The sequence below is a fragment of the Stegastes partitus genome, unplaced genomic scaffold (assembly GCF_000690725.1).
Source record: "Stegastes partitus isolate 25-593 unplaced genomic scaffold, Stegastes_partitus-1.0.2 Scaffold797, whole genome shotgun sequence".
Taxonomy (NCBI): Eukaryota; Metazoa; Chordata; class Actinopteri; family Pomacentridae; genus Stegastes; species Stegastes partitus.
This window is the reverse complement of record NW_007578528.1, coordinates 316397-329024: the sequence shown is the minus strand read 5'-3', so window position 1 is coordinate 329024 and position 12628 is coordinate 316397. Positions and strand designations below refer to the sequence as shown.

The following is a 12628-nucleotide window of genomic DNA, read 5'->3' as shown; positions in this document are numbered from 1 at the left end:
CCATTGGCTGAGCAGAGTGATGACTTCGATTTAAACCCCAAATTATTCAAGTTCATGACAACTTTACATTCATTGTAGTGGGTTTATATTTGACCAGGAGGTTTCTTCTGAATGGACATCATGTAAACAAAAGACAAACGATAATAGGACAATGGTTTAGAGATGTTAATAATCATTTCTGAAAATTTCTTTGAGGTTATTTCAGTTTTTTTCCTAAAATGTCATGTCCAAAATTCTTCATTCTTTTTTAAATAAAGAAGCAAAAGAACATAAAAGTAGATTTAAGTGATCGTCATATCCCTAACACAATGTCCTACTGTCTTTTGTCTCTCGTTGGTATTATTTTCCAGCCAGAACAATCCTGTTGGTTCAATAAACATTTACCGTAAATCACATTTCGGCACGGCTGAGAATATTTGGGGCTTAACTGTAGATACTGTAGCTTGCAAATGTGGGTCTCACTTGTGCTCTCATAACCTTTTCTTGAGTCTGTTTTTAGTATTTTGTTCTTCTTTCCCTTCACGTCTCCAGAGCTGGAGGTTCTGTCTGTGAAGTCATTTCTACTTCTACTGTGGCTTCTCTAGCATATCTCCCACCGGTATTGTCTTTCATTTCCTCTTTCTGTTTACATTGATTATACATTTATCTGATTTTAATGGAGCTACGGGGGTCAGAAACCCAGTGACAATATCAAAAATATGAATAATTTTAGAAAGTAGAAGGTAAAAAGGAAGAAAGGAATAGTTAGAATTCATCATTAACATCTCTAACACACTGTCTTTTGTTTATGTCATTTCCAGACTGGAAACGTGTGGACCAAACGAACAAATCACTGTCAGTCAAAACCTGGGATTGGGATGAATAATTTGGGATTTAACTCTATGATCGACACAAAAACAAATCTGTCAGACGTTCCCATTAAAATTTTTTAAAACATTTCTTTATAGTTTATCTTCCTCACAGATTCATTCTTTAAACTGATTTTTTCATTCATACACTCGAGGAAACTTACAGTGATGACATTTAAGCAGCACGAGTTGAAACTTGATTTTTTGATCAATTTATTTACGCCTGAAACGGAAACATCTTCCTGTGTGTTTGAACTATTGTACAGAAACGTTCACATTGTGATCGCAGATGTGCTGGAATTTAAAAACATTAATATACAAATAAAAAAAGATCACAGCACAGTCTGCTCAGGTGTGCAATATTTTAATATTAACACTGACTGTATCTGCTTAAAGGGATAAAATCAAGTTGTTTTCTCTGTTCCATGTCCAGGTTGATCCGTATCTACGACACCGTGTACTGGTCAGAATCATCGGCACAAGATATCAAAACACAAAAAAATATATACAAATCAAACGTAAACATACTGTACGTATCAGGAGAATGACAGTTCAGTTTACCTCGCACGAGTTCAATCTGTCTACACCCTTCAAGTGAAACTACAAATAGTGCAAAGCCCGACTGAAGAAAGGCAGAGTTATCCAATGAGGAGTTTAGGAAACCGGTCGTCGTCAGCATCAGTGGGACAGAGAGGTCGGACTGGGCATCTCCCCAAACTGTGAGTCTGCCAACACTGACATGTCTGCTTCAGTCTGTGAACAGAAGCAGGAACTCAGAAATCAGTTGCTCTGTCAGATGTACACATGATTATTAAAGGACTAACGTGAGCCGCAGATATGAGGTGTGATCAGAAGGTTCTGACGCTATAAAAATCAAAAATGTGATACAACTTTGGCCACAATCCCCGTCCAAGTGCAGCCGCTTTGTCTCGCTGGGCTCATTTTGTGTCTGTTTGCAGTCGTTTGGAGTCGCTGTAGTTGTTTTGCATCTTTTTGTGTCTCTTTGTGTGAGTTTTGTTTCTATCCACAGTCATTTTGTGTCTCTTTGCAGTCAATGTGTCTTCTTATTGACAGTCTTGTATCTCTCTTATGCATCTCTGTGGTTGTTTTGTGTCTCTGCAGTCTCGTTGCATCTTCCTGCAGTCATCTTGTGTGTCACTGTAGTCGTCGTTTTTCTCTCGTGTAGTCATTCTGTCACTCTGCAGTCCTGTTGTATGTCTTTCTGGTCCTTTTGTGTTTCTTTGCAGTAAGTTTATGACTCTTTGCGGTTGTTCTGTGTCTGTAATCATTTTGTGTCTCTTTGTAGCCTTGTTGGCTGCATTTTATGACTCTGTGGGTGTTTTGTGTCTCTTTGCAGACAGTTTTATCTCTTTGCCATTGTTTTGAGTTTCTTTGCAGACTTGTTGTGTCTTTGTTTGTCTTTTTGTGTATCTTTACAGAAAACCGCGGCTCTTCCACTGTTAAACTGCTGTTTGGTCTGCGGGTGGGAACCACAGAACCTCCTCTGGCCACCACGATGATCATCCAGCTGATGTTGGAGAAACATCTGGAATCAGGTCCTGATGCCGACAGAGCGACGTCACCCAGCATCCTGTGTCCTGACTGCTACCGCTGCACATTTCACACCAACAGTCTCAGAACCTACTGATCACCCCTCGTACATGTCCAGTCCTTCACCTACCTGTTGGTCTTTGTCCTTTTCTTGTCGAGGAATCCGGTGCCTCTTCTTCTTTGGTCCAGCTGCATGATGCACCGCTGCAGACGAAGTGGATCCAGACACTCCGTTGATCCTCTCGTCCTCAGCTGCTGCAGCAGGATCCACATGAGCTCCAGACTCATCCTGAAACAGGTTCAGGAGAACAGTTTAAAATCCAATGGCTTTGAATCAGCTTCATTACACTTATTCATTCTGGTGCATCACACAGAACTAATTCAGTTTCAAAGCAGTCAGTCAGCTGCAGACAACAGACAACCAACCAGGTGGAGCAGGAACCTGGTCCGTGAGGCTCAGAGGGCTTTGGTTCATGAACATGAAGCAGTTTCTGTTCAGGTGTTCTTTCCATTAAAATTCATTATGAGATACAGTATTATACTCATATTGTACGTTTTCCAGCTTACAGAGAGACAATTTTCTGCATCAAGAGCAACAAACAAGTTAATCTTGCCAGAGTTAAAAGCCAAAGTAAAGCCAACTACTCTGCAAATAGTAAAATAACAAACTGTAAATCGGGAAACGATGGTCAGGTTTCCAGCTGTTCAGCATTCTGTGAACGTGTCATGTGTGTGATGCATCAGTTTAAAATCATGACATTTTATGAAAATCACTTTATTCCACATTTTGTGTAAAAAATCCTTGAAAACTCAGAAAGTTTTTAGGTGAAAATACAGCATGTGCACTAGATCCTGTAAAAAAAAAACATCTAGAAAGTTTGAGCTCCTCAGCACAACTGATTTTCCACGACTGTCTCAGCTGTGACCAACTGAAAAATCCAGTGTTCAGGTTGAACTGCAGCCAGTGTTTCCTCAGAGAGCCTGAGAGGAAAATCCAACCTACTGGATCAATGAATAAATGCAGCATGGATCAGAACCAGAGACCAGAGGAGCCAGTTGTTGTCTGGCCAATTTAAATTTCATCCCAGCCAATTATAATAACATGCAAATATTAAAATGTTAGATTTTTGGGACAAAGTTGTTATAGCACAACTTCTGAAGATCATTTTCAACAACTAAACTGAGGACAAAGGCAATTTTTTCTTATTTTAAATACACCACAGACTGTATATAGATCCTTACCTCCAGCAGTATCGTGAGCTGTGCGTTTCTATAATCATCCCCGTGAGCATCTAAAGTCTTCATCAGAAACCTGTAACGGAAAATCAGTCAAGTCTGCAGGAAGCCTCTCAGAAAAATGTACAAAAACCTGATGTTGTAACGAAGTTTCGCACCGTCTTTCTTTCTTCAAGCGTCGTGTGATTCTTTGTACTTGGTGAAGGCGACCCAGGATCTTCTGATTCACCTGAACACAACATATTTGATTCCAATATTTAAAATTACTATATATCACATAAACAGACACAGATGTAAATATATCAGAAAAGGGCACAAGTCAGGCGCTAAATATTACAAATCTATTAAAAGTCCTATCCAGTAACATGTGCAACATTTCACTTTCATAGGAATATTTTAATTTATCGTGTATTATTTCAAATTATTGCGCAATATTTAAATATCATGCGTGATATTACTTATATGACTTTTAAATTCTAGTCTTATTTTTGTTTATGTTTATTGTCAGTAACATAAATCTATGTACTTATAGCTTCAAGTGGGTTTAATAAAGTTTTATCTTATTCACACGCTCTACATATGCAGCTCACCTGCTCTATTTCTTTACACCTCCTGTTCAGAGCCAGATATTTTCTTTTATCCAGAGCTCGTCTCTCTTCGTCCTCCTGCGTCGTGTTCTCCAGCAGCTCGCTGCCTCCAGGGCCCAGTTCCACCTGAAGGAAACAACCTGGGTTTGGTTCTCTGTGTGTTTCATTAAGTAAATGCTGTTTAATTGGTTATAACAAAGCTGTGTTGCTTCATTTTGTCACAGCATCATTAGAGCTAAGGAAAAAATAAACCAGCTGCGTACACTGAATGATACAGAAGAATCTGAAGTACGTGTGTCATTAGTTTATCAGTCATAACAGCCTGCTGTTCTGTGGAACATGTGACCACGTTTCCTGTCTGGTACAACTACAATGTAAGATTTTGATTAATTTCTGCCTTTAAATGCAAACATCCCACTTAAAGCATATTTAACTAAGATTCTGGAGGAAGTGTGTCTCTCTAAAGGCAGCTTTTAAGACCAATTTAAATATTATATTTTACTCTTGGAGGCTAAAACGTGACGTTAACACTGCTAATATGGCAAAGAAAGCACTCTATCTGTGTCAGGGCTGCAGAATATATACCTTTACAGCAAGTCAGGCAAATCAACTCAAAGACATCAGGCTGCTGTTTGATACAAAAGCAAACTGTTCTCACTTTCCATGACTAATCTACAAGAGAAGTCTGCCTGACGGAACATCGTTTACTCTGATTTACAGGCTTCTGGCAACACTGAGTTTTTGTATTTTAAACTTCTTTTAAATTTTAAGATCACCGTGGTTACCTCTCCTGGTCCGAGCTCCACACCACCAGGCTCCAGCTCCGCCTCCAGGATGTGTCCTCCAAACAGAGGAGGCAGAGCCAAGCCAGAGAAATCCTCCATCATCTGGAAAGAAAGGGCATCATTATCATTTATTTTATAGATATATACATAAAGATGCACTGGGTCTAAGTTGACGGAGCCCAACGGAGGCCACGGTCAGCCTGAATTCTAACTGGTCACGCTCAGTTCTAATGAGTCATGAAGAAAGTAATTTTCTTTTATTTTGATGATGATTAAGAAAGTCATTCTCTTTTCTTTTGATGGTCACAGACTCCCGATTCCACCCCCTGTTGCCATGTCTTTTCCCATCACCTTCTGTCATGTGTGTTCCTACCTCCTTATGGAAGGGGATTAGGCACCCCAAACCTAGGCAGTAACAGGCGGCGGCGGAATTGCAAAGTTCCAAGGACACGTTAAAGATCTGATATAGTGCTGGGGAGAGGACTGAAGGCCCCCGTGTCTGATGAAGTATGAATGAACATACTGCCGTGGTACCGTCTAGTCGGCGCACTGGTCGCATGTAGGTGTGTAGGCCAGGCGTGGTACGTGGGTGACAGCCCACACCTAGCAGAGGGGCGCAAAGGGCGACCTCTGTGAACAGGCAAGGCTGGTGAAAACGGTCAAAGTTCCTATAGCCCATAGCAAAGTGGGGTAGGGATCAGACCGTCGGTTCCCAACCGGGTGGCTAATAACCACTACGGGGTCCTGTTCCATGGACTGGGGATCGCTATCGACTGGGTCACCGGCCGGTTGGGTCGCAGAGGGCAGTAAGACCATGTTGATGGCCGCGGTACTCGGCTCAATGTACAGTCAGGCCACTAACCACTATTCACTTCTGTATTTACATACAGACACCCACCCCCCACCTTTTGACATACCCTATAAAATGTGTGACTCTGCAGATGTTCGGGGTCGGTCCACCTTCACAGACCCATGCTCTGTGTTGGTGAGCCCACCGTATACCAGAATACTAATAAACACCCACTACAGCAAACTTCACATGAGGACTATGGGCAAAATGTCTTCAACGTGAGTCATGGGAATTCAGTGTAACTCACACGTCCAAGTTTCAGTAAATGCAGCATTAAATGACAGTAACAGCTATGTGCTTTACATAAACACCACAGAGAGTCCAAAAGACATTATTCTGACGTTCTTACTCGTCTGCTTTCTGTCTGTCCATCGATTTACCGTCACCAACACTGGAGCACTTTTTGAGCTTCGTTCTCTTGTTTTTCGTTTGGAACCAAAAAAAATAATTGACCACTTAATTTAATTTTTCAATTTTGATTTAAACTTAGCAATCAGAAGTCCCACATGACTTTAGGTTTCAGATGAAAAACGAAAAGGAACCATCAAAAACCTGAAGCCGAGCGTGTTCCTGATGAGTGTGATGAATGAATGTATTCTGTGAAAAGGTGAAGCACAGCACAACGTAGAGACACAGAGAACTAAGACTTTCACCGCAGATAACTTGTTAATGCTACATATGACAATAACGCCTCTGAATCCTCTGAGAAATAGTTTTGTTGTTTTTTTTTTTGACTCTGACAGCTCCGATAGATTTTCTGTTTAGTGGTTTTGAAACAAATAATTGTTTTATATTTTAAAGTTGCTGTTGTTTTTTTAATCTTAACCTAACCTCAGACCTGAGGCTTTGTGGCTCCATCAGGCCAAACTATGAGACTCTTCTGGAGTCTCTTCTTTGCCACTGAATTCAGCTTGAGTAAGGAAAATCATTTTTCGTTTTTCAGACTGCTAACTACGCCAAGTTGCAAAATATTTTTATGCATAATATTGAGTAAAATGATGTAATTCTCCGCTAAAGTCCTACTGTCCCCACCGACAGACTGTCTTTCTGTGGTACTTACATTTCTGAGTGATCAGTCCAGAAACACAGCAGCTGTGCGGATTCAAAGCTATTCTACAACCGGTTTCATCATCAACCTGCGCGTAAATCTGACCTAAAAACTTTTAAAACTGCATATAAGTCTGTTACTTATTAATGAAAGCTGGTTTCGAGCGTTTAATGGCATAAAAACGCACTGAAATCAAGCACAAAGCATCGACAGCGACTCCGTTCCGTTGTTACACTATTGTTTACGTGCGACGGGCGCAGATAATATACGTCACTCCGCAGTGTTGGACGTCCCTCCGCAGTTACTACATTTCCCAGGAGCACCTGCGCAGTTAAAACTACACCAGACAATATGGCGGGTACGTGTGTATTTTGTCATTTTTTGGACCAGAAATGAGCGAAGTTAGCTTCACCTTGAGCCCCAATGCGGCTTTGATATACACATTAAATATGAAAAATTCCTCTGAATGACGCTTATAGTGACTTTAACAGGATGATATTAATCAGAAACAAAACGGAAAATGTGACCTTGGTTGTGCTGCTAATGTTAGCTAACGTTAGCTAGCGTTAGCAGCAGCAGAAGGGTTTTATTAATGTGATGTTTTTTTTCCCTGCAGGAATCGGAGCGTTTCTGAAGAATGCGTGGAATAAGGAGCCCGTTGTCTTGCTTTCTTGCACGTTAGGAATAGTAGGTGAGTAGCTGCTGAATACACGGAGCTCAGACAAGAGACAGATGACAGTGGAGTCAACAGATAGTAAATAAACAGCGTCTGTATTTTTTCACACCCTGATATCTGCTGATCCAACTGTCACATCAACACTGTTGAGCACATAATACATACATTTGTTGAAGGTAACCTACCTTTATGACAACAGTGTCTTCATTTTTATTTCTACCGTTTTACTGAAAAGAACAAAAATGACCATAAAATAACCAGACCAGAAACTGTCCTGCTCCTTTAATGTTGCTTTTCCTGAAACACTGGATGCAAATTACTTTCATATTTGCTTGTTGATGCTGCAGCTGAATATATTTAAGTTAGTCTGAGTAATATTGTCTGGTTTAGTTTCTGACTGGAGGGCGAACAAAAGACGTCGCCTTTAGTTTTAAGATGCTATGAGCATTTTCACCATCCTGTCACACTTTAGAGATAAAACAATAAAAATAATTCAAAAATGAATAACATCTCTCGACAAACTGGAGGTGGACTTGACTGAAAGTGGTGATTATTTGAATTGTCAGTTAGTCTGTTGAGGATTTTCTGGATCAACCAAAAATCAGTTTGGTCTATGAAATGTTAGAAAATGGTAAAAATGTGGATCTGTGTTTCCTCAAATGTCTTGTTTTCCAGTTTACTCTCACAGAGGAGCAAAGAAACCAGAAAATATTCACATTGAAGAAGCTGCAATCACAGAATTTAAACTTCTTTCCTAAAACAAACTGATGGATTATCAGACGAGCTGCTCCTTATTGCTTCAGCTGTGACTGTAGTGTAGTGCTGATGTCCTGTGAGTGAAGTAATAAATAATATTTTGTCTCCCGTCAGGTTCTATCCTTCCATTCGTCAGCCCCTACACCAAATACACGACGATGCTGAACTCATCGATGCCGTACATCTACCCTGGTAAACACTGTTACTTCACCGCAGCTCGTGTCCGACGGTTTCGTCTGTTTTATGAAGCATTAAAGCCTCTTTTCTTAATTTTCAGTTCCAGTGCGAGATGATGGAAACATGCCCGACGTTCCTGCACATCCGTGTGAACCGAAAGGAAGGAGCCTGGCGTGGGTAAAAACGCTCTAACTTGTTGCCCTCAACGCCGACGTCTGCGTCGTTCCTCCTGTGCATGTCTGTGCGCACTTGTCTGAGATTAAAGATTCTATTTAATTCTACTTCTGCGCTGTCTTTTTTGGTCTGGAGTCATTCAGGACATTAGAACAGAACACAAATGTTTCAGCATCTTGTTCAACCGAAATTGAATCTTCATGTTTTGAAACTTGACCTGCTTATGTTTGAATTATTTAAAAAAAAGAGTGAGATTCACTTCAAAGTTTTGTGTTACTCCCAAACGAGACTGAAAACATAGTTAGATTTTTTTTCAACATCTGTCATTCTGAGGCAGCTGCAGTGGACGCTGCACATCCACAGCTTAAACAAACTTTAAGGTAAAACACTGCAGGTTATTATTAAACTTCCCAGCTGATTACTGACATTAGAACAAGTTTAGTTTTTGCTTGAAATATGAAAATTTCATATTATCTTGCTAAAAATGCAGAATTTTGTAATAGTTTCCATAACAGACATCTAAACTTTGGATAAAGTCAGCTTTAAAATTCCTGTTTCACATTATTACAGTTCAAAGTTTGTACAGAAGGGATTCTGGATTCCTCCTTTACTCACTCCAGTCATCAGAAAATGCCGTCAACAGTGAAGAAAAAGAACATGTTCTGCATGTTTTTAGGAATAAAATGTTCATAAATCAAGCTGTGAATGATCTATGAACAAACCCCCTCAGTGGAAACTTTCAGAATATAGAAACAGAAGCAACACTGGAAGGTTTTCTGCACATAAGAACGACCTGAAAACACATTTACAGGTAAAAATTTAATAGAAATCACAATAAAACCTCCCTGTTTATGACTGACGCCTGTGTGATCTGCACAATAACTCACAGTTAAGTTTTATTTAAGTTCTCATAATTGTTCTATCAGTATATGAGTGTTTTTCTTTGGCATAAACCCACGAATACAGTTTAAAATCAGGATAAAAGACTGCAGTTAATCTGAATATTTCTGGAAGTATTTTGGATTCATGATGCAAAATGTTCAGGTAACAAATATTAACAATAAAACAATGATTATATAGAAATAAAGAAAATGCTGGTTGGATCGTTCCTAATGTTTTGGAGGAAATATTGTTCAGAATGTGGTTTTAGTTGAAGTCTGTGAACTGCAGTTAGAAATGTGAACAAAAAGCCAAAATCTCACCAGATAACGACCTGAATAGAATTTTTACAGACGACTGGAGTCGTGTGTGAAATGCTGTCGCCGCCTCTGAACAGCCACGGAGCAGAAACAAACCTCGTTCATCAGACAGAAAACGTGAGTCAGAGCTCAGAGTTCTGTTCAGTTGTTCTGGAGCAGCTCAGCAGAGTTTTGAACATAAGCCTGAACACAGTTCTGATCCTTCAGAGGAGGCTTAGAGAGAAAAACCTGCAATCAGATTAACGCCGGGAAAAAATGAATTCCTTGTTTCACACCAGCGTGATTCCTCTTGCATAAGCAGGAAGAATGTGTTCACAGATAAATTAAGAGTTCATCAGTGAGATTTTGAACGAACTACACAAGATAAATACACAAAACATGACGCAACAATGCAGTAAACGCACATTTAAAAGGTTTTAAAAGAGACGCTAACAGAAAAACGTCCTTCATAGAACTTTTATTTCACATGTCAACATTCCTCAGCAGTTCTCGTCATCACACTTCTGCAGTCAGGATTTCATATTGATGCAGTTTTTTTGCACAAAACCGAGGACTTCATGAACTCATGTCTAATGTTTAAACGATATTTCACTTCAGTAGAAACGTTCTGGTTTTGTGCTCACGAGGACGGCTGCACCGATCAGCTGGTTTTAGGTTCTGGACAGAAAATATTCTGCAGATTTAACAATAATTTTTGTTCATATTGTTAGAAAACAGACATATTCTAGATTGATTTCATGTCTCGTGCATTTTTTAAAATTTCATTGATGATTTTTTGATGTCACCATTTTTAAACCAATATTCTTTTTTCTAACCTTTCAACTCCAGTTTTAAAAGGTCCTGAAATAGTTCTCATTTATTATTACTGTAATCTTTTGTGCAACATTTCTTGACCAACTCAGTAAAAGATTAACCCTTTTTTGGATTTTATGAGCCACTTACACATAAATTAATCAGTATTAATCCATTTAAAACTAAAATTCAAGACTGTGTGCACAGTAATTAGAGTAAAAGTAGTTTGTCAGGTTTTCTTCTGCATCGCCACAAAATCCAAATGTTCTACCAAAGTGAAATATCGGTTTAAAAAGAAATAAAAGTTATATAATTGCATGTTTTCAGCTATGTACAGGTGTGAATAAGCGTTAGCTCTACCATGTGTCTGTCACTTGCATTAGTGATGGAATGCTACATCAAGTCATTTATATATTTATGTGCCGTTAGAAATGATTTTCTACAACTTTTACATCTCAAATCTTCAAGGTGCTAAAAAAAAATAAAATAAAAAAAATCACAGCAACTCGGTTAAAGAGAATTATTTCACCTTCACGTCTCTAAACGGCAGCAGAGCTACAACAGAGTTCGACCGTCGGCGTCTCTAGTTCACCACCAGCACTTGCTCCGATGTCGGTCAACTTTCCCCTAAACTTTCTTCATCACTTTCTTTCCTCCAGTCTAAACTTCACATCTCTCTCTGAGGTTCTGCTCAGTCTGGTCGGTAAACGTGCAGCTACAGTCGGCTAGAACGAGAGCTTCAGAAAAGAAATCGAGAAGACGTCAAACCCAAAGACTAAGCGCTCAAATCTCTCCTCCAGAAGACCAGGAACCCTCCACAACGAGCTACTTCCTAAAGAAAACACTTAACAAAACCTCGATCCAAACGTTCAGAAGTTTATGAGCTTTTCTTTGTTTTGTCTGAGTTTCTCTGCGTTAAGGCTCAAATCTGAATCATCAAAATTAAGGCAGGATGTAGTTTTTGTTCTTTGCTGATCCAATAATCTAAACCTGTAACCGTACAGCAGCAGAAACATAAAATATACCCGACAGAAAACACCGCTCAACACCAGAAACTAAACACAACGGGACACAGAAGTAGCTCGGTGTCCGTCTCAATCATTAAAATCCAAATAATCACGCTTTAAAATAAAATTAAAATAAAAAAAAAAGACACTTAAAATTAAATTTTAAAAGTTCACCTTCATTGAAACCAAGAAAATGCACCAGTCTGGCAGCTTTCCTACAAAATATAATCCTGTATATGTAGAGAAGGAGCCTGTCCTCTTCCCCAAACACTTCATTAAGGCCAAACCAGCTATTAGGATCCAGTCCCTAAATCAGCAGAAACTTCTCTGAATATGGCACGAAAACAAACAGTCAGAGGCAAATTAAAACATGTTAGTTATTCTGGACGAAGCTAAACAGGGCGTAAAAACTAGACTAGGTTTTATTCTAACGCTCACTCAAGCACATTTGTCAGGTGTTACAGCGATTCGCTCTTTTTTTTTTTTTCTTCTCACAACTAAATCACATTTATAAGAGTTTTAAAATCGGTCCGTTCCTGCACACGAAGAAGCTGAACAAGATTAAACGGCACAACATCCAGAGTCAACTACGGTGGACAGAAAGGTCAGCGGGGGTCGGTCGGTCCGGAGGCTGGACGGACTGACGGACCACAGACGGCAGGAACGGTCGGGCTGAAGACTCACTCGATGATGGGAGCCGAGCGGTCGTTGGTGACCGTTTTTCTGAGTCGGACGTGAGCGAACGGATTCGGCCTGAAAGCGGGAAACCAGAAATGTGTGAATCATCACTTCATGGAAAGTTGATGTTAAAAGTTTGACAAGTCAGAGACTAAAACCAGAGCGTCCTCAGTGGAGGGATGTAGTCGCTCCCGTCGGCCACGATGAAGCAGTTAGAAAGACCAAAGAGCCACAAAGAGACTCAACTAACGGAGTCATGTGCAA

At 39.8% G+C, this 12628-nt stretch overlaps 3 protein-coding genes across 3 annotated transcripts in view; 1 reads left to right on the top strand and 2 right to left on the bottom strand.

The window, feature by feature from the left end:
• Positions 1 to 1044: 1044 nt before the first annotated feature.
• Positions 1045 to 7148, bottom strand: tfpt (TCF3 (E2A) fusion partner). Its single transcript, XM_008292246.1, has 7 exons — positions 6918 to 7148; positions 5008 to 5109; positions 4226 to 4348; positions 3794 to 3864; positions 3642 to 3711; positions 2530 to 2688; positions 1045 to 1601 (listed from the first exon to the last, which is right to left on the bottom strand). Exons 2-7 carry the CDS (start codon positions 5107 to 5109, stop codon positions 1527 to 1529), a joined length of 600 nt encoding a protein of 199 aa, XP_008290468.1. The 5' UTR covers positions 6918 to 7148; the 3' UTR covers positions 1045 to 1526.
• ndufa3 (NADH:ubiquinone oxidoreductase subunit A3) lies at positions 6065 to 8795 on the top strand. Its single transcript, XM_008292259.1, has 5 exons — positions 6065 to 6075; positions 7187 to 7263; positions 7522 to 7596; positions 8452 to 8529; positions 8615 to 8795. The coding sequence occupies exons 1-5, from the start codon at positions 6065 to 6067 to the stop codon at positions 8704 to 8706; spliced, it is 333 nt and encodes a 110-aa protein (XP_008290481.1). The 3' UTR covers positions 8707 to 8795.
• A 3571-nt stretch (positions 8796 to 12366) lies between these two features.
• LOC103364955 (brain-specific angiogenesis inhibitor 1-associated protein 2) overlaps positions 12367 to 12628 on the bottom strand; it is a 10892-nt gene continuing 10630 nt past the window's right edge. The window contains exon 14 of the mRNA XM_008292258.1: positions 12367 to 12439. Coding sequence (XP_008290480.1) covers positions 12367 to 12439 — 73 coding nt within the window. The remainder of the gene's footprint in view (positions 12440 to 12628) is intronic.